This window comes from Triticum urartu, chromosome 7A (assembly GCF_056163025.1).
Source record: "Triticum urartu cultivar PI428250 chromosome 7A, HENAU_Tu73, whole genome shotgun sequence".
Taxonomy (NCBI): domain Eukaryota; kingdom Viridiplantae; phylum Streptophyta; class Magnoliopsida; order Poales; family Poaceae; genus Triticum; species Triticum urartu.
Window position 1 is genome coordinate 128,995,057 of NC_141879.1, and position 20,235 is coordinate 129,015,291.

Sequence of the window (20,235 nt, forward strand, 5' to 3'; positions counted from 1 at the left end):
ATTCTGGAAAGAAAGCTCATCCCTAGGAAGCAAGGTAATATCAGTATTCCTGTTGTCAGATGGTTGGTGAAATGGGTAAATCTACCTCAAGAAGAAGCAACATTGGAAGATTTAGCTTTCATTCAGAAAGTTTTTCCTGCATTTAGAGCTTGAGGACAAGCTCCAGCTCAATTGGGGGGCATTGTCAATCCCAAGTCTGAACATCCCCTGCTCGTGCGTGCCATATGATTCTACAACCGTCCATCTCGCATCATGTGGTCATTAGTAGAATATAACGGTTCAGTGAAGATTCGCTGCTATCCTCCCTTGATTGATCATCCAACGGCTCAGGTGGCGCCAGAAGGGCTATTCATCGTCCGACAAGACCATGTGCTCTGCTTTTGCTTCCTTTTCACTTTCCAACAACTGTAATGGCTATATAAGCCAGCTCTCTCTCTCTCTCATTTGGGGCATGTAAAAAATTATTAGGTGTAAACCCTAGCCGTCGGTGGCGTGCTAAACTACCTTTCCCTTCATGCAAGAGAAACCCTAGCTCGATTCTCTCAATTTTCGTCTGAATTCAGCCTAGTTCTTGCTCAAAACCTGTTGATTGGGATTCTGGTCCTGACAGGAGTTGAGGTGGAGGGCGGTGCAGAGGGGACGACAAAGTCGCTGGTGAGTGCAACGCCAACTGACTAGCGGTGGCTCTGGTCTAGTGGTGAGCGCAAGCCCTCCCAGGCGATGCACCGCGAGGAGCTCGGGCGCGCGGAGGAGAGGAGGAGTTGAGGCGGAACGACGACGTAGGGTGCTGCAATAGACGACGCCGGTTGGAGGCCAGCGCGACACTGGATCGAGCGCCGCACGGGGTCGGGCGCCTCCTGGCGGGGATCAGGAGGCGAGGGAGGGCACGCATTGAAGGAAGGGCTAGAGTTTTTTCTCTCTTTAAAAAGGACCACGGGTTGAATACCCGAAACTACAGGGTTTCTCTCACAAAATTCGAAAACGAAATGTTTTCTCACTTGAAAAGGGACTGCTGATCTATGTCGAAGCGGACTGTCTGGAGGTAATCGAGATCATGCTGAGTGGCGGGAATTCATTAGGACCAGCAGCGGCAATATATGAAGAATGCACTTTCTTATCTAGTAATTTTATCTCTATAGTTTTTAGCCATTGCCCTCGGGAAGCCAATATGGCGGCGGATCTGCTAGCTAAGAACTCGGAGGTGTCTCGAACAACTGTTTGGAAATCGGAGCCCCTGGGTTTCTTAGTGGATGTTTTAACAAACGATGTATCTTTATTCTCACATGAAATATAAACCGCCATGATGGCATTTCCCTCAAAAAAAGGGACTGCTGATTCAATTATCAAAAAGTACAAGAACTTTTTTGTAAAAATGCTGCGACGATGAGCAGACAGAAGCAATCAGTGCTTTATTATTAGGTAAAGATATAACTTACTTAACTTCCTACCCATAGTTGGAATTTGCGTCAATGGCATAACGGGTCATCTAGTGGTCTTACTACCTTCATCCTGGTTTATTAGTCCTATTTTGTGCCAAATTTTGACCGTAGATCTAACAAAGAAAATAATAATGTATGTCATCAAAAATTATATTCTTGGATTCATATTTGAACATAGTTTCACCTTTCAGTGGTATTATTTTTTGTTACATGCATTAACTTTTTTTAGTTAAATCTAAGATCAAAATTTAGCACAAAATAAGAAAAAAGACCAATAAACTAGGACGGAGTTAGTAACTAGTAAGACTCGAGGCCTTTCTCTCAATCGAGAACTCATTCTAAATTGACCTTCAAAGCTATAAGGTACTAGTAAACAGTCATTTCTTAAATATTTCTCTCAAAGAACTATCATGTCTTCTCCGCAAAAAGAAAAACTATTATGTCTTGTTAAAAAATCTATGTCCATAGTAAAGAGCTTTTTTTAAACATCAGTACAGACACAAGCGCTCATACATACGCGCATACACTCACCTCTATGAACGTACATATGCACACCCTACCCCTATGAGCACCTCCAAAAAACTGAGCCGGTATGTCATCTTAAAATTTACAAACTCTGGAGATACCACAGTCTCTCTAACCATCCAACCATAGATTGATTCGTCAATAAAGAGCTTTTTGGTTAGGGGAGAGAGAGTCATGCGAAGGAGGAAACACGACAACCTGTGCTTCCCGTTATCCAAAACCAACCCCGCTATTCCTTGTAGCCAGCTCCGCCTCTGTTCTTGGCCGCCACCTCTCGCCATCTTCACGGGTCTAATGCATGCCCATCTCGAGGCACGCCACCGCCACTCAGAGACCCAACAGAGAGGAGACGTGCAAGAGGGGAAGGGACGTTCTTTTTTTTATGGAATGGGAGGGGTGAGATTTTTTTATGGAATGGGAGGGGCGCAAGAAAAGGTTTGCATCAGACGGGCCAGCTAGCTACTTGGGCTTCAGTTTCATTGGCCCATTCGTGCGCTCTTGTCCCGCCGCCTCCCGTCGCCGTCTCGTCCCGCTTCCCCTCGCGCCGCCGCAAGCCATCTCCGTCCCCTCACCCCACCGCCTGCCTTCTCTGCCCGCTCGACCGGCGGTTCCTTCTCGCCCCCGTGGGTTGGCGGTGTGCCTCCTTGGCGGCGCTCGACGGACCGTGCCCCCCCCCCCCCCCCCCCCCCCTCCCCCTACTCCAGCTCCAAAGCCCGAGCAGTCGATTCTACCCGCCCTAACACGCCGCCTGGTTCCGTGGCTCGCCGTCGACTCTACCCGCCCCGCCCCTGCCCTGCGCCGCCACGCCCAGCCGGCAGCCCGCGGCCGCCCCGCCCAGACCGCACTCGGCAGTCGACGCCCGGCGCCCGTTGCGCACCCGCAGGAGGCACGCAGCCAGCCGCCCAGCCCGATTTGAGGTACGACGAGATTTCCGCCTGCTCCCCAATTTCTGTTTACTCATTACTCGGTGCTCGTCGTGCTGCCACCTGCCATTACTTCACGTTACGAATTTAGGCTTGCTGTGCTCCTCTGTAAACTGTAACGTATCACTACTGAATTCTATCCAGGAACGTTACTACTTACTACTGAATTGTTTCAGTTTGGATCCATTTTCTGTATCCATGTGGCATCTTGAGCTGTAGTTTTCAGAAATGTTATTACTACTGAATTGTTTCAGTTTGGGTCAAACGATTGGCACATTGTTCTCACTTTTTCGATCAATAAATGTCATTGTCATATTGAAGAACAGAGTGTCAATTAGGACCACATGATTACGTATGTGTATCAAATGTGGAAGAATGAACACATGCACATAGTCTTCTTTGAACTTTTCAAGGCATTTAGGCTCTTCTTAATGCAAAATCAAGACTTATTTGAGAATTTTCCATATGTTTGTAAGATCATATCGGTCAATTTCTGTTGTGTTTTTGGCATGTCATATTTATTGTAACTTTTTTTAGGGTGGACCACCTTGTTTCAAAATCCTAGATCTGCCACTGCCGAGGCCCTACCGTTCCTCCCTATCGCCGGCGCAGAAAAAAAATTCCGGCGAGCTAGCACTGCATGCCAGCCGTGGCGAGCTTCAGGGCCCGGGCGTCTGCACCAGCACCCGAGATGCCGTCCTTCTCCTCCGGTGCTTCTCCGCAGAAGCAGCAGCATAACGCAAGGTGCCACTACCCTCGCCGCGATTTTGTTTTGTTTGTTTGATTTATTTGCTCGGGGTACTGAGCATATGCTTTTGTTGGGTTGAACAGGAGGAAGCAGCTGATTCGTCAGCAGAGGAAGTCGCTTCCCATCGCGTCAGGTTAGTTTGCATGCCAAATGTTTGATTCCCTTGCGCCCTAGTTTTATTTTTTGTCTTTAGTCAAGAGATACTATTTGTTGTTGTTGATGAGCATTGTTCAGCAGTTATTGAAGAAAAATCATATAGTTATCAATAAATTTGTTGCATGACTTGGTGATTGTGGTTGCAGTGGAGAAAAGACTTGTCGATGAGGTGAGGAAGAATGACACGCTGATTGTTGTCGGCGAGACCGGTAGTGGCAAAACGACTCGTAAGTGTTTCACTGCACTCTTTTCCCCTCCCGTTGCTCATTGTTCTTGGGTCAAGCAATTTCTGAAAGACTGCAGCTCTGTGATGAATGGGATTATTGTTTGTCCATTTATGGAATTGATGTTGTTACTTGTTAGTCTGGTACTGCCTCCGTTCAGAAATAAGTGGTGTGGTTTTAGTTCAAATTTAACTCATACGACATGATATAAGAGTAAGAGTGTGACTGAAGGAATATTTCATAAACACGAAATGAGGTCCCTATGCTTGAAAACCTCTTTTTTTTCTTTGTGTCGTAGCGTTTTTATCTTACGGAAATTATTATTATGAATTGCTTGACCAGCACGGACTACATTTGCTTATGTGGTTTCTTTTGAGGAGCATTCTTTATCATTTATTGAAGAATAACCATATGGCTGTCAAGTATTTTGTTACAAAATCATACTCTTTCTTTTGTTTTGTTACGCAGAGTTGCCACAGTTTTTGTATGATGGTGGGTTTTGTCAGGATGGAAAAGTGATTGGCATCACTCAGCCTCGAAGAGTTGCAGCTGTGACAGTAGCAAAGCGTGTCGCCGAGGAATGCAATGATCAGTTGGGCAGAAAGGTTGGATACTCTATAAGATTTGATGATTCCACATCTAATGCAACAAGGATTAAGTACATGACCGATGGTTTGCTTCTAAGGTAATTTTCTCAACCATATTGTCTATTGTTTGATTATTTATGATCTACTCCCTCCGTCTCAAAATTCTTGTCTTAGATTTATCTAGATGCAGATGTATCTAACACTAAAATGTGAATAGATACATCCGTATGTGGACAAATCTAAGACAAGAATTTTGGGATGGAGGGAGTATTATTCTGTTTTATGCTAGCTCCCTGTGTCTATCTGATATTCTACCCACTTTGTTGCCTGCTGTTTGATTCTTTTCTGTAGTGTTTTGCGTAACTGTTGATTTAATGCTGTATGCTCCTATAGAGAATTGTTTCTGTTAAGCTTCATGCACTAGCCAATGCAACCAAAAGTCCGAACTGATGGAAAGGGCTAGTGCAATCCACATATACTGTTACACCCCCCCTCTCACGTGTGACGGGGAAGACAAGTCAACACGTGCAACCGGAAGAGAGCGACGGCGTGCGAAACTCACGTATGACTCAAGAGGCCTATACGTGGACACAAAGGGGGGCAACTGCAATTTTTAGATAAATTGCGCAAACCAGGACTTGAACTCAAGACCTTAGCTCCGATACCATGTTAAGCCTCATGCACTAGCCAATGCAACCAAAAGCCCGAACTGATGGAAAGGGCTAGTGCAATCCACATATACTGTAACAGTTTCAATTTTTGAAGGGTTACATCATGCAATTCTCTTATTATGTATGTAGTAGCACTTACCAGCATGATGGCTATGTCCTTGTAATGCTGTTCGAATGATATATGGATAAATCATTTATGAGTTAAAAAATCGGAGGAATGAAGGGAAAAAAATAGGTAGAACACACACTTCTATTTTATCTTTCTTGAGATGGGTGATGTTCTAGATCTACCAGTATTATATTCAAGCTTTCTCTCTATTTCAGTCATTTGTGACAGTAGTCATCCCTACATGTGCATGGACCTGAGACTGGCAACATAGTCTATTTCGCTCACAAAAGAAAGTCCATATATCATTTTATTTGCTTCGGAGTTGTATATTGCATTATTTCCCCCCACTGTAACTTTTATTGTTGTGTTCTTTGTTTTTGAGATGTTTCTATTGAAAAACTGTTGACCAATTCATTGTTTCAGCTGTATCTTGCCATGTTATAGATGGCTAAATGTGTGGGTTCATCTCTTTCTATCTCTTTTTTTGTCTGATCTGTGAATTTACTTTTGTGATAGAAGAATTGCTTTCACTTTTGTAATAGAAGAATTGCTTTTCATTTTCAGGGAAGCCCTTTTGGATCCACTCTTGTCTAAGTATAGTGTTATAGTTGTTGACGAGGCCCACGAAAGAACTGTCCATACTGATGTATTGCTGGGTTTGTTGAAAAAAGTGCAGCATTCCCGATCTCTTCATGCGAATAAAAATGGAAAGATTTCTGACAGACCAGATCACTCTCAATCTTCTACCCTGAAGGCATGCCAGGGAATAAAGATTGCACCTCTAAAGCTGATTATTATGTCTGCCAGTCTGGATGCGAAGTGTTTTTCTGATTATTTTGGTGGCGCTAAAGCTGTACATATTCAAGGACGGCAATACCCCGTCGACACACTGTATACTTATCAGCCTGAGTCGGATTATCTAGATGCTACACTAGTTACGATCTTTCAGGTGAGCATCACCCTATTTGCATGGAAGATGTGGATGGATTGGGGAGGAGGAAAGAAAATTGGAGTCTATGTATAAACTTAAAAAGCGTTTTTGAAAGAAAAAGGCTTCCTTCAGAAACCAGGATAAGAGAATGTATCTTGTCTGGGCCTAAATTTAGTAGTATCTTCTAATTAGCAGAGCCTATTGTTTCAACTGTGACTTAATGTAGCCAGCCCTCTTTGATTATGAACTTCATGTTTGGATGTTTGCTTTCTTAGATCCATTTGGAGGAAGGACCTGGAGACATTCTTGCATTTTTAACTGGTCAAGAGGAGATTGAATCCCTAGAGAGGCTTATTCAAGAGCGTGCTCGTCAACTTCCAGCAGATAGTAGCAAGATATGGATTACACCTATCTACTCGTCTCTTCCATCAGAACAGCAAATGAATGCATTTAAGCCAGCACCTTCTGGAGCCCGGAAGGTGAACCTTTATGCTCTTTCAATGCTTACTTTTCCTTTCTTCCACTTCCAACATATTTATATGACAAATACTTTAGTTGCTGCTCTTTATATCTGTTGTAGTGCTCTGTTACTTACGTTTGGTTGAGAGTTACACTTCTGTACACAACTACTTATGTTATTGCTAATAAAACACACACATTATATTAGTCTGCAGTTGCAAAAAAAGAGGGTTGAGGGGGCAGTTAATTAGTTGTCTGCTAGACATGGAAACAAATTATGCCCATTGAGCCGGCCTTGGCTGTGGACACTTTAGCAGATTGGTGGCTGGCCAAACACAAGCAGGCTCCGAAGCAGTGGTGCAAGGACCTGGATTCCATGGTTGCTCTGCTAATTTGGTTCGTTTGGCACAAGAAAACCATGATCTATGCGCAATCACTATGGGCATGAAGGTGGAGACGCAACGTTGGCGGAGTGCCTACAGCCTACAACTCCTGGTTGCACAAGCCACATTGGGAGTAGGCTTTTTTATTGTCCGTGTTTTTTGTGCTGTTGGCTTTTGACAGGCACTTACTACCCCCATTCCCCCCTTTCTGCCGCTATTTTTTTTGGACCCTCCCTACCTTTTTTCCTGCTTTCCATCTCATTTCTCTGGTCCTACCTTTTTTTGCGAGGCCTCTGGCCTACCTTTTACTGTACCATGATGCTTAGTGACTTGTTTATAGGTTCTGTGAGCCGAGCCTCATTTTTGCTTGAGCTGGTTTTGTCACACTTGGTGGTGGTGTGTAGCCAACAGCCTATTACTTTTTTAGGTAGCCTTGATTTCTCGCCCTATGTTTTCCTGTATTCCTGCACCATGCAACAGATGTTGCATCTTCATCTCCAAATTCGACCTTTTGAAAGGTTCATTGAGCAATGCATTTTCTTATTACCATTTTCCATAATTTCCTTTCACTAAACATGACTGTGTAGTATGCATTATGCAAGGCTTGGAGCATTTTGCTAATGTCCAGTTTGTCTGTCAGGTAGTTCTAGCAACGAATATTGCAGAGACTTCTGTAACAATACCTGGTATTAAATATGTTATTGATCCTGGTATGGTCAAAGCACGCGCCTACAATCCTGTAACTGGAATGGAGTCCCTAATCATCATTCCTGTCTCTAAAGCACAGGCTCTTCAAAGGAGGTAGAAATTTTCAAGCAAATATAATTTTTGTGTGCTTTCTCTTACCTTTTTATTCTACCCTCAGTGGCCGTGCTGGACGTGAGGGGCCAGGGAAGTGCTTTCGGTTGTTCCAAGAATGTGAGTTCGATAAACTGGCGGAATCGACTATTCCTGAGATTAAACGATGTAACCTCGCAAATGTTGTACTACAACTCAAAGCTCTTGGGATTGATGACATCATAGGTTTCGATTTTATGGAGAAACCATCAAGGTGAGTTTTCGTACTTCTGTTTTCTTATTCCTGCTCATGTGTAAAACAAAATTTTGCCCCCTATCTGATTACAGTATAGTGAAGTCACTGACGTATCATGCAAAAAGTGCAATCAACATGGCAAACGATAAACTCAAAATTACTCATGAAATTTATCTGGCAATGTGTGAGCTTGATGTTTTGTTTCATGTGTTCTGCTGTGCTTAATTATATGTTAGACAATTGCTGCCTATGCAGAACTCAAATATCATAGCACTGAGAAGATACACACTAGTAATTTCACTTGTAATACTGTATTTGAAATATTTCGTTATTCGTGATAATGATCCCCGCCTATGTTGTCTCAACATAGCCGGTCCTAAGCCCGGGTAAAGGAGGAGGGTTGTGATAGGCTTGGCGAGCCAACGTAAAAACTCAGCCACTCTTATGGAGATGAAACCCAAAAGATTTTCGTTGGGGCGTAACCCTCTCAGCGACGCGCCACATCGGAACCCGGGTGTGGTGGAAAGTGGGCAAGGGCCGGGCCGTCACCCCCCAAGTGGCGCGCCGTATCTTGATCCGGATACGGTGGCAAGTGAGCGAGGATCGGGTCGTCGCATCCTTAGTGGCGCGCTACATCGGCGCCCGGGTGTAGTGGAAAATGAGCAAGGGTCTTCGCATTTGACTCGACGGGTGCGAAGGGTAAGGAAGCTAGCCGAGCCTAGGAGGATTCGCTTAGGTAGCTGGAACGTAGGGTCTCTGACAGGGAAGCTTCGGGAGCTAGTTGATGCAGCAGTGAGGAGAGGTGTTGATATCCTTTGCGTCCAAGAAACCAAATGGAGAGGACAGAAGGCGAAGGAGGTGGAGGATACCGGCTTCAAGCTGTGGTACACGGGACGGCTGCAAACAGAAATGGCGTAGGCATCTTGATCAACAAGAGCCTCAAGTATGGAGTGGTAGACGTCAAGAGACGTGGGGACCGGATTATCTTGGTCAAGCTGGTAGTTGAGGACTTGGTTCTCAATGTTATCAGCGCGTATGCCCCGCAAGTAGGCCACAATGAGAACACCAAGAGGGAGTTCTGGGAAGGCCTGGAAGACATGGTTAGGAGTGTACCGATTGGTGAGAAGCTCTTCATAGGAGGAGACCTCAATGGCCACGTGGGTACATCTAACACAGGTTTTGAAGGGGCGCATGGGGGCTTTGGCCATGGCATCAGGAATCAAGAAGGAGAAGATGTCTTAAGCTTTGCTCTAGCCTACAACATGATTGTAGCTAACACCCTCTTTAGAAAGAGAGAATCGCATCTGGTGACTTTTAGTAGTGACCAACACTCTAGCCAGATTGATTTCATCCTCTCGAGAAGAGAAGATAGGCGTGCGTGCCTAGACTGTAAGGTGATACCTGGAGAGAGTGTTGTACCCCAGCATAAGCTGGTGGTTGCTGACTTCCGCTTTCGGATTCGTGTCCAGCGGGATAAGCGTGCCAAAGTCGCTAGAACGAAGTGGTGGAAGCTCAAGGGGGAGGTAGCTCAGGTGTTCAAGGAAAGGGTCATTAAGGAGGGCCCTTGGGAGGAAGGAGGGGATGCGGACAATGTGTGGATGAAGATGGCGACTTGCATTCGTAAGGTGGCCTCGGAGGAGTTTGGAGTGTCCAGGGGAAGGAGTAGCGAAGATAAGGATACCTGGTGGTGGAATGATGACGTCCAGAAGGCAATTAAAGAGAAGAAAGATTGCTTCAGACGCCTATACCTGGATAGGAGTGCAGACAACATAGAGAAGTACAAGATGGCGAAGAAGGCCGCAAAGCGAGCTGTTGGTGAAGCAAGGGGTCGGGCATATGAGGACCTCTACCAACGGTTAGGCACGAAGGAAGGTGAAAGGGACATCTATAAGATGGCCAAGATCCGAGAGAGGAAGACGAGGGACATTGGCCAAGTCAAATGCATCAAGGACGGAGCAGGCCAACTCTTGGTGAAGGACGAGGAGATTAAACATAGATGGCGGGAGTACTTCGACAAGCTGTTCAATGGGGAGAATGAGAGTTCTACCATTGAACTAGACGACTCCTGTGATGAGACCAGCATGCGTTTTGTGCGGCGAATCCAGGAGTCTGAGGTGAAGGAGGCTTTAAAAAGGATGAAAGGAGGCAAGGCGATGGGCCCTGATTGTATCCCCATTGAGGTGTGGAAAGGTCTCGGGGACATAGCAGTAGTATGGCTAACCAAGCTTTTCAACCTCATTTTTCGGGCAAACAAGATGCCAGAAGAATGGAGACGGAGTATATTAGTACCAATCTTCAAGAACAAGGGGGACGTTCAGAGTTGTACTAATTACCGTGGAATTAAGCTGATGAGCCATACAATGAAGCTATGGGAGAGAGTCATTGAGCACCGCTTAAGAAGAATGACAAGCGTGACCAAAAATCAGTTTGGTTTCATGCCTGGGAGGTCGACCATGGAAGCCATTTTCTTGGTACGACAACTTATGGAGAGATATAGGGAGCAAAAGAAGGACTTGCATATGGTGTTCATTGACTTGGAGAAGGCCTATGATAAGATACCGCGGAATGTCATGTGGTGGGCCTTGGAGAAACACAAAGTCCCAGCAAAGTACATTACCCTCATCAAGGACATGTACGATAATGTTGTGACAAGTGTTCGAACAAGTGATGTCGACACCGATGACTTCCCGATTAAGATAGGACTGCATCAGGGGTCAGCTTTGAGCCCTTATCTTTTTGCATTGGTGATGGATGAGGTCACAAGGGATATACAAGGAGATATCCCATGGTGTATGCTCTTTGCGGATGATGTGGTGCTAGTTGACGATAGTTGGACGGGGGTAAATAGGAAGTTAGAGTTATGGAGACAAACCTTGGAATCGAAAGGGTTTAGGCTTAGTAGAACTAAAACCGAGTACATGATGTGCGGTTTCAGTACTACTAGGTGTGAGGAGGAGGAGGTTAGCCTTGATGGCCAGGTGGTACCTCGGAAGGACACCTTTCGGTATTTGGGGTCAATGTTGCAGGAGGATGGGGGTATTGATGAAGATGTGAACCATCGAATCAAAGCCGGATGGATGAAGTGGCGCCAAGCTTCTGGCATTCTCTGTGACAAGAGAGTGCCACAAAAGCTAAAAGGCAAATTCTACAGGACGGCGGTTCGACCCGCAATGTTGTATGGCGCGGAGTGTTGGCCAACTAAAAGGCGACATGTTCAACAGTTAGGTGTGGCGGAGATGCGTATGTTGAGATGGATGTGTGGCCACACGAGGAAGGATCGAGTCCGGAATGATGATATACGAGATAGAGTTGGGGTAGCACCAATTGAGGAGAAGCTTGTCCAACATCGTCTGAGATGGTTTGGGCATATTCAGCGCAGGCCTCCAGAAGCTCCAGTGCATAGCGGACGGCTAAAGCGTGCGGAGAATGTCAAGAGAGGGCGGGGTAGACCGAATTTGACATGGGAGGAGTCCGTTAAGAGAGACCTGAAGGATTGGAGTATCACCAAAGAGCTAGCTATGGACGGGTGCGTGGAAGCTTGCTATCCATGTGCCAGAGCCATGAGTTGGTTGCGAGATCTTATGGGTTTCACCTCTAGCCTACCCCAACTTGTTTGGGACTAAAGGCTTTGTTGTTGTTGTTGTTGTTGTTGTTGTTGTTGTGATAATGATCCCAGCCTGCTTAAAATTTTCTGCTAAAGCAAACTTCTGTCTGGACTTGTTAAGTTGTTACGAACCTTATGATGAATGCATTCACTGGAAACTTCAACATTATTCTTTATAAGCTTTGCAGAAATCTCTAGTATAAGCTGAATAGCAAGTTGCTTTGTATGGACATCAAATTTTGCTAATTGTGCCAAACATACTGCAGGACGTCCATTTTGAAATCATTGGAGCAATTGATTTTACTAGGAGCTTTGACTGATGATTATAAGCTGTCAGATCCAGTGGGTAAACAGATGGCTAGGCTGCCTTTAGATCCCATGTACTCCAAGGCATTGATTGTGTCGAGTGAATTCAAGTGCTTGGAAGAAATGTTGATTGTTGTTTCTATGCTTTCAGTGGAGTCAATTTTCTTCACCCCACGTGAGAAGTTGGAAGAGGTATTCTCATGAGTCCCCAGAAACTTGTTTGATGTATGTTCCACAATAGGTTCTTACTGGACATTATTTAGTTATAAGACCATTGGATGTATTTTTAAGACATAATGCCAGACCACGGAGGCAGGGAGGGTTGAAAACCCAGCAGGAACTGGATCGTTACCCGTTTTCCTGCCCTGGATGAACAGTATACTGATGGCATTTGTTTTGTTTCGGATTATTTTGTATCGATTTGAATAGTATTCGTGATCACATGTTGTTTGAAGTTGAAAATGCTAGAAAGTTTTGAATAAAATTGGGGGAATGGACTTTGGGTCCAGCCATGAGTAGTTACCATCTTATGTAGTGGGTCTCGGATTTAGTTTACTTTTATAAATGGAGTTACCACCCTGGTGCGTGACACTGCATGCTTTCCAGGTTCTTGATGAACTGGCGATCATTGATTAATTGCCAAGAATATATTTTCCTAAAACACAGCCTAAATCTCATTGAGTGTTCATGTAGTTATCAGTATTTAACTTCTGAGAAACTTGTGTTTACATTTTTCCTGCAACACTTGCTCTCATTTATCTCTATGGACTTGGGTTTCCCCTGTGGCTAGAAAGACTAGCATTCATTGCTTCTATTATTAAGTCCCCAGAGTGCAAAATTTATTGGTGCCGAAGAATTTTGTAATGGTGATTGAATCATTTTCAGAGTTATGTGGTGGAATCATATACTGTTTTATTGAAGTACCTTTAGGCTACCACCAAAATGGTACCTTTAGCCTCTAACTTATGATTTCCCATTTGCACGCCAAAGAGGAATTCTTAGGTTCAAATTGTATTTGGTTGGGCTCTTCCCCTGTTACCACCAATTAATAGTGCACTTGTCTCTTTCTTGAGGAATTACAAGTGTGTTTATTCATTGATCCTTTTACCTCAACCCATTTTCAGGCAAGAGCTGCTAGGAAGAGTTTTGAAAGCTCTGAAGGAGACCATATAACTTTGGTGAATGTATATCGAGCTGCCGCAGAATGCTTGGAAAAGAGCAAAAACGCAAATGCTAAAGAAAAGACAATGGAAAAGGCTTTGAACAGATGGTGCTTCGAAAACTTCATCAATTATCGATCTTTAAGACATGCTCGTGATGTTCACAGGTTAGTTCTTACACTATTATTGAAGGCTTAAATTGTTGGACCAGATTGGATGCATTCTCTTAAATGATGAAATGGAAAATACTATAGCTGCCGTGGGCATTGGGTGATTGTAATTCTGAAACTGTTGAATTGTGAGTATACGCACTGTTTGCCTTTTGTCAACCGCGTAAGCTCATGTTATTAGAACAAGAGGTTTCGAGTCAGAGACCCCTGCTAACGAATTTTAATTAAAAAAAATTGCACCCAGCTTGAGCACAATGGCCTTTTAGAACGTTGTTTAACAGTGCTGCAATCAGCTCGAGCATGCCATGTATTTGTCGCGTCAGCAGTCGAAATATCTGCAGGCAATTCTTTCTGTTGAATTTCTATTGCCATTCATTCTTGGACCATGAGCACATATTTAGTAATAGCTAAACCAAATACATATAGTCTTCAAAAATCTGGGAAGTGTTTCCAGTTAAGTAGCAATTTCAGATGACACAGCGAGCTGACATGGAGACGTTCTGTGTGGTGCAGCCAAATCCAGGGTCATGTCCAACAAATGGGGCTTAACCTGTCATCATGTGGAGACGACATGGTCCAGTTCCGGAGGTGCCTCACCGCTGCCTTCTTCCTGAACGCAGCAATGCGACAGCCAGATGGATCATTCAGGTACTGCTCCGATTTCATTCAGCGTGCGGTTTATCTGTGACTGTAACCCGAGAACTCTGTCACGATCTCTCCGACACACTTGGAAGTTCCAATGAGATGTATGCTAGATAATTCAATCTCTCAAGAGCTCATGGCTTGGTGCGTTGTTGGTTTTGGCAGGGCTCTCGCGACGGGGCAGAGCGTGCAGATGCACCCTTCGTCGGTGCTGTTCCGGACCAAGCCGGACTGCGTCATCTTCAACGAGCTGGTCCGGACGACGCAGAACTACGTCAAGAACCTCACCCGGATCGACCCGCTGTGGCTGGCCGAGCTCGCCCCGCAGTACTACGCCACCGAAGACTAGTTTTTCTTCTTTAGCCGTAGTTCCTTGTACTAAGTTGTAACGACGACATGTAGTGGCAACCTGACGATAACGCATGATCGGAATGCCAAATGAGGTCGACGCCCGGCGGCTGTAAGGTGGGAAGAATCTTACTGCTACATGGATTTTATTGTCTTTGCAGTTATCAGCCAAACTGGGTGTGAGACCGTGAGTCGCCACTATGAATGTAGTAGTAAATTTGAAGAAAATATTAGGAATAAAAACTCTTTTTTTTTGTAGCATACATGGTCGACCATTCTACTCTTGTATGTACTCCCTCCGTTTGGAATTACTTGTCTCGGAAATGGATGTATCTAGAATTAAAATACGTCTAGATACATCAATTTCTGCGACAAGTAATTCCGAACGGAGGGAGTATGGAGCTTCACAAGATAATGACACCCGTGGCATTTGGCAAAAATGAAAAATCAAAGCTATATTCAAAAACCGCTACTGTTTGAAGGGATCCTAATTTTCTTCACTGGAGAATACCCCGGTGTCATTCCTTCTAGAAATTTCATACACGAGTAGAGTGGTCGACCAAGTTTGATATCCCAAGATTTCAATTCTTTCCTAGTGTTTTTCTTAATCCACTATTCATGTGAGTGCGCATGAAACCATGCCCACCTCTGTATTTTCATCTACTATAAAAGTGAACCACAAACATAAACATGGCGTGAAATCACGATATTTTTTTGTAAGGAAATTGGTAGCTCACCTCAGCGCAGTGTGACGAGCCAGTAAGTCATCCGGAACTCGAATATGCACGGAGAGAGCAAACCGGTTCGCCTACGAGCCGATGCAGCGGTCCGACTGGGAGGCCAAAATTTCCGAGCCGTCCGATTCGCATCGTACGGGCACGTGAGCGTGGCTTGCCTAAGAGGAAAGAGATTCTGATCGGAGGAGAAAGGAAAAACGAGTCATATATACAGGAGCAGGCACCAGACAGAGACACATCTCGCTCGCTCTCGCCGCCAGACCCCGCCTCCGCAGCGCAGCCGCTCGCCGTCGCCGTCGCCGGAGGAGGTGCAGGAGCCATGGCGCCGGAGCCGGAGGACGACTTCCTGAACGAGAAGAACCCGAGGCCGCTCGACGAGGACGACATCGCCCTCCTCAAGACCTACGTAAGCGCCTCCCTCCCCCCCGCACCGGATCGATCCGCCCGGCGCGTCTCGGCCGGAGCTCTCCGCCGCCCGGGCTTGTTCTGGGGGCTAGGGAGTCGTGCGCCGCGTAGATCTAGCCATCTAGGGCTTTCAACTTCTGTTGTCGTGTGTATTTGGGGGAAACTGCTGGCCGCGTAGTTTGTGTCGTTACGATTTGTGCGTCGGGAATTAGGGTTTTTGACAGGGGAGAAGAATGTTTGGTTTCGATTCTCGTGGTCTACAGCGAGGCATATACCGTGTTGCTGAATTGCAGCGTCTCGATTTGGGTGGAATTTTCTAATTTTGGATGGATGGCTTCCTGCTCTTACAGGGGCTTGGGCCGTACTCGAACAGCATCAAGAAGGTCGAGAAGGAGATAAAGGAGATGGCCAAGAAGATCAATGACCTGTGCGGTACGTGCACATCCATGTGTCCTCTGACCACCCCTTAATCCTGGGTCTAGGATCAGGATGCTCAAACATATGCAGCTGCATTCCCAAGTTCTCACCAGTTTTGGCTAGTCTGATTGGTGGCTGTACTTGATTATCAGTTCTAAGTGCCTGTGCGATCCCACCTTGTTGTGTTCTATCTAGCTCATTTCACGTTTGATTTGATTTCAGGGATAAAGGAGTCTGATACTGGGTTGGCTCCACCAAGCCAGTGGGATCTTGTGTCAGATAAACAGATGATGCAGGAGGAGCAACCACTGCAGGTGAATTAGCATGATGTCCGCCTTAACCTTCTGCAGAATGCATAGAATTAGCGGTTTTGTTGTCACCTTGGTGCTTTATCATACCCTCCACGGTGAATTAATAGTCAATTAAATTCTGGTGTGAAGGTCGCTCGATGCACGAAGATCATAAGTCCAAATACTGATGATGCCAAATATGTCATCAACGTCAAACAAATTGCAAAGGTATGTCAGCACTGTACCATTTTAGCCCAATCATATCTTCTGGAGGTTGAATATTGATGATGTTGATTTTGGGGGATATTGCAGTTTGTGGTCGGCTTAGGTGACAAAGTTTCCCCAACTGATATCGAGGAAGGAATGAGAGTTGGGTAAGTTGTCTGTTATCTCCAATGAGTACATAACATCTTCCATTTGGATGATCTCAAAAAGCTTTTTGTACCTGTTATGCTTTGTGTCAACACTTGCAGTTAGAGTGTAGCTGTAATGGCGAACTCCTTTTTAACGGAAATCTAGAGTTAAGTTGTTGATAACAATAGTTTTGACTTTTGAGTGCTAAGCCACATCACTGATGTGCAATAGTGGACTGGGTACTACTTCCAAAGAAGCATCTTAATATAACCCTTCAATTGAGCTGTGGCTATCGCCTACTAGAAATGTGATTTGTAACTGGTGTTATGTACTATTGTTGTGCTTTGCGCTTGTTCTATTCCTATCGGTTCATATATAGGATCACCAAAGTTTGTTGCATAAAGCATCTTATTGTGCTTTACTTGTTCTTGAATGAGTTGCATTATATATGTTGATTCTACACCTGTGTATTATGCAGGGTTGATCGAAACAAATACCAGATCCAAATTCCTTTGCCGCCCAAGATTGATCCAAGTGTTACAATGATGACAGTTGAAGAAAAGCCGGATGTAACATATAATGATGTTGGTGGCTGCAAGGAGCAGATTGAGAAGATGCGGGAGGTTGTGGAGCTTCCTATGCTTCACCCCGAGAAGTTCGTCAAGCTGGGTATTGATCCTCCAAAGGGAGTACTTTGCTATGGTCCTCCAGGAACTGGAAAGACTCTTCTTGCCAGGGCAGTGGCCAATCGGACCGATGCATGTTTTATCCGTGTGATAGGAAGTGAGTTGGTGCAGAAGTATGTTGGTGAAGGGGCACGGATGGTTCGTGAGCTCTTCCAGATGGCTCGGTCAAAGAAGGCATGCATTGTCTTCTTTGACGAGGTTGATGCCATTGGTGGTGCTCGGTTTGACGACGGCGCTGGGGGTGACAATGAGGTCCAGCGCACCATGCTCGAGATTGTTAATCAGCTCGATGGGTTTGATGCGAGAGGAAACATCAAGGTCCTCATGGCTACCAACAGGCCTGATACATTGGACCCGGCACTGCTGCGTCCAGGGCGGCTGGACAGGAAGGTTGAGTTTGGCTTGCCAGACCTGGAGGGCCGCACCCAGATCTTCAAGATCCACACCCGTGCGATGAACTGCGAGCGGGACATCCGGTTTGAGCTGCTGGCCCGCCTCTGCCCCAACTCCACTGGTAAGAGTCTAGTACTCTGGCATGACACGAGTCTCAGATGATCTGATCCCATCCATGCCTCGTGTGTCATGAGCAACAGTCTTCTCATGTATCCATGTATGACTCTGTGTTGCAACAGGTGCTGATATCCGGAGCGTCTGCACAGAGGCGGGAATGTATGCCATCCGTGCGCGCAGGAAGACCGTCACGGAGAAGGATTTCCTTGATGCAGTCAACAAGGTCATTAAGGGTTACCAAAAGTTCAGTGCCACGCCAAAGTACATGGTCTATAACTAGATAGCCTGACGTTAGCCCCCTGTGTATCTTTGCCGCTCGGGCCTTCTTCTACGGGGTGGTTGTTTGTTGCTCTGCTTTCTTTCCCTGTCCAATAGAAACTGCATCATATGTTACTGTGGACTGTACCGTCGGAATATTGGAATGTCAAAATGGAAGGAAGGATGATGATGATGATGATGCCATTATCTTCTCTCGCATGAACATTTGAGTTGTTTGATGCATCGCGTAGGTTATTTTGATTGTATGTTAATGTTGCTCTCATGCTATAGAGTCTTAGTGCTGTGATGCACCGTTGTGATGGAACGTGCAGTTTCTGCTCTCGAAAAATAGTAAAGATTACTAAAAAAACTCTGATTTTTTGTGGCAATAAATATTGTTGAATGCACTCAATGTTTTATGCACGTGCAAATTTCCATGAAGAAATATTTGCAAATTTGCTTATTTCTGCTTAACTCCATGAATGTGATTTCGTCACGAAGCATTTGCACACAAGCAGAAAACTAAGCAATTTTTGGTGTAAAAATACGTATTAGATCTTATTTTCTATTTTACTATTTATAGTAACATTTAAGCTCCGGACTAGAAATCTTTCGCGTTGCCATCCACTTTGAACGTGGCAACCAACCAGAGCAAGGCGCCGCCTTAGGGGAGCTTTTTTTGTTTTTGAGCGGGAAGGCCAACTTTTTTCATTAACCAATCGGTTCATAGGGATACACAAAGGGGTCGTGCGGAGCACTTAGCCACAAGTGGCGACCTTGGTCTAAAAACCCGAAAATTTGGCCAAAAAATGAGCATCCGAATTCCTCGCCATACCTTCATGAATGAAATCGCAACTTGCAAACTGATGTTGACCCTGTTGGATTTCACGAATAATAGAACCATAGGGACGTGGAGTTTCTACACCCAAGAGCAAATGCTCCTGGTGTGAACAGTAACATCAAATAAATTTAAAAATAATTCAAAAAATTCTGAAATTTTGTTGTGACATACTTTCATAAATGTTTGTTGTGCATGCAAAATTTCGTCGCAAAATCACAATGGTGGAAGGTATGGTAAAAAAACAAAATCGATACTCTGAAAATGTTACTTACAAAAGCATTTTGGAGCTCTGATTTTGTTTTTTTCGGCATGCCTTCCACAAATGTGATTTCGCAATGAAATTTTGCATGCACAACAAACATTTGTGGAAGTATGTCACAAAAAAATTCCAGAATTTTTTGAATTATTTTTCTATTTTTTGATGTTACTGTTCACACCAGGAGCATTTGCTCCTGGGTGTAGAAATGTACTTTCGCCATACCTGCCACTATTTCTATTTTTTTTATGAAACGGGGCAACAAACTTGCCATTTTCATTGATTAAGAAAAAGAAAATTGCCTGGTTAATTAACGGAAAACCGGGCTAAAACCGATACAACCCAACCCATATGACATGGGTACCTCCGGCCAACCTGGCTATCGACATAGAACACGAAGCTGCCAAGAAGAAAGGCATCCGCCGAGGAGTCGCAAGCGTCATCGTCATCACTGGTTGCCTCGAACGGCGACTCCGACTTCACCGTAGAGCTCCATCATCGAAGCCACACAAAAACAGCTGCAGAAACCATGGCGGCACATGCCAACAGATGGCCACACGCGCAAGCGACCGACAGCTCCGACTTTGACGACGAGCATCGCAAGGGAAATATGCAGGACTTGCGCCGAACGTGCCTCCGCAAACCACGGAAGAGCACCTCAGACACGCCGGGAAGAGCCGACTACCGAAGTCCACGACGCGACCCAAGCTCCTCGCGACGCCATCATCGCTGCCAAACAGAAACCAGCACCCCGCCTCAGCAAATCACGCAACAAAGATGTCGCCCATCCACGGCGAAGATGCCGCCTTCCACCGGTCTCCCAGTCGTGGCCGGCTCTGAGACGATGCCCCCAAGGAAGAGAAAGACGCGAAGAGGCCTCCATCTCCCGATCCAACAGATCTGAGGTTTCCCTCCGGAGCCAAAGCCGTACGGAGGAGGAGCACACCTCGCCCGCGAAGCTTCCAAGAAAGACCACGTCTCCCACGGGCGCTGCCGTCACCGGCTCCGAAGAGGACTGGAGCAAAGGATTTCTCCTGGAGATGACCACATGCAACCATCGATC

The 20,235-nt window shown here is 45.3% G+C and overlaps 2 protein-coding genes across 3 annotated transcripts; both read left to right on the plus strand.

Moving 5' to 3' along the window:
* Positions 1-2,656: 2,656 nt before the first annotated feature.
* Positions 2,657-14,681, plus strand: LOC125519934 (RNA helicase family protein). 2 transcript variants are annotated; one of them, XM_048684711.2, is made up of 13 exons: positions 2,657-2,881; positions 3,425-3,631; positions 3,719-3,768; positions 3,938-4,018; positions 4,484-4,700; positions 5,947-6,331; positions 6,589-6,792; positions 7,796-7,956; positions 8,021-8,206; positions 12,059-12,290; positions 13,223-13,425; positions 13,942-14,076; positions 14,236-14,681. In XM_048684711.2, exons 2-13 carry the CDS (start codon positions 3,528-3,530, stop codon positions 14,417-14,419), a joined length of 2,142 nt encoding a protein of 713 aa, XP_048540668.1. In that variant the 5' UTR covers positions 2,657-2,881; positions 3,425-3,527; the 3' UTR covers positions 14,420-14,681. The 2 variants fall into 2 exon arrangements, with proteins under 2 accessions (XP_048540668.1, XP_048540670.1); XM_048684713.2 differs by having other exon boundaries at positions 3,453-3,631.
* A 662-nt stretch (positions 14,682-15,343) lies between these two features.
* Positions 15,344-18,279, plus strand: LOC125520638 (26S proteasome regulatory subunit 7A). The gene is made up of 7 exons (XM_048685602.1): positions 15,344-15,561; positions 15,911-15,992; positions 16,200-16,291; positions 16,418-16,495; positions 16,580-16,641; positions 17,100-17,821; positions 17,940-18,279. The coding sequence occupies exons 1-7, from the start codon at positions 15,475-15,477 to the stop codon at positions 18,095-18,097; spliced, it is 1,281 nt and encodes a 426-aa protein (XP_048541559.1). The 5' UTR covers positions 15,344-15,474; the 3' UTR covers positions 18,098-18,279.
* Positions 18,280-20,235: the final 1,956 nt, after the last annotated feature.

Bases quoted from the DNA above. Each gene is read 5' to 3' on its own strand.
- LOC125519934 (XM_048684711.2), top strand. From the start codon at position 3,528: ATGCCAGCCGTGGCGAGCTTCAGGGCCCGGGCGTCTGCACCAGCACCC. The intron at 8,207-12,058 runs GTGAGTTTTCGT...AACATACTGCAG, and splicing joins TTTATGGAGAAACCATCAAG to GACGTCCATTTTGAAATCAT. The intron at 13,426-13,941 runs GTTAGTTCTTAC...TGTGTGGTGCAG, and splicing joins CATGCTCGTGATGTTCACAG to CCAAATCCAGGGTCATGTCC.
- LOC125520638 (XM_048685602.1), top strand. From the start codon at position 15,475: ATGGCGCCGGAGCCGGAGGACGACTTCCTGAACGAGAAGAACCCGAGG. The intron at 16,496-16,579 runs GTATGTCAGCAC...GGGATATTGCAG, and splicing joins ACGTCAAACAAATTGCAAAG to TTTGTGGTCGGCTTAGGTGA. The intron at 17,822-17,939 runs GTAAGAGTCTAG...GTGTTGCAACAG, and splicing joins CCTCTGCCCCAACTCCACTG to GTGCTGATATCCGGAGCGTC.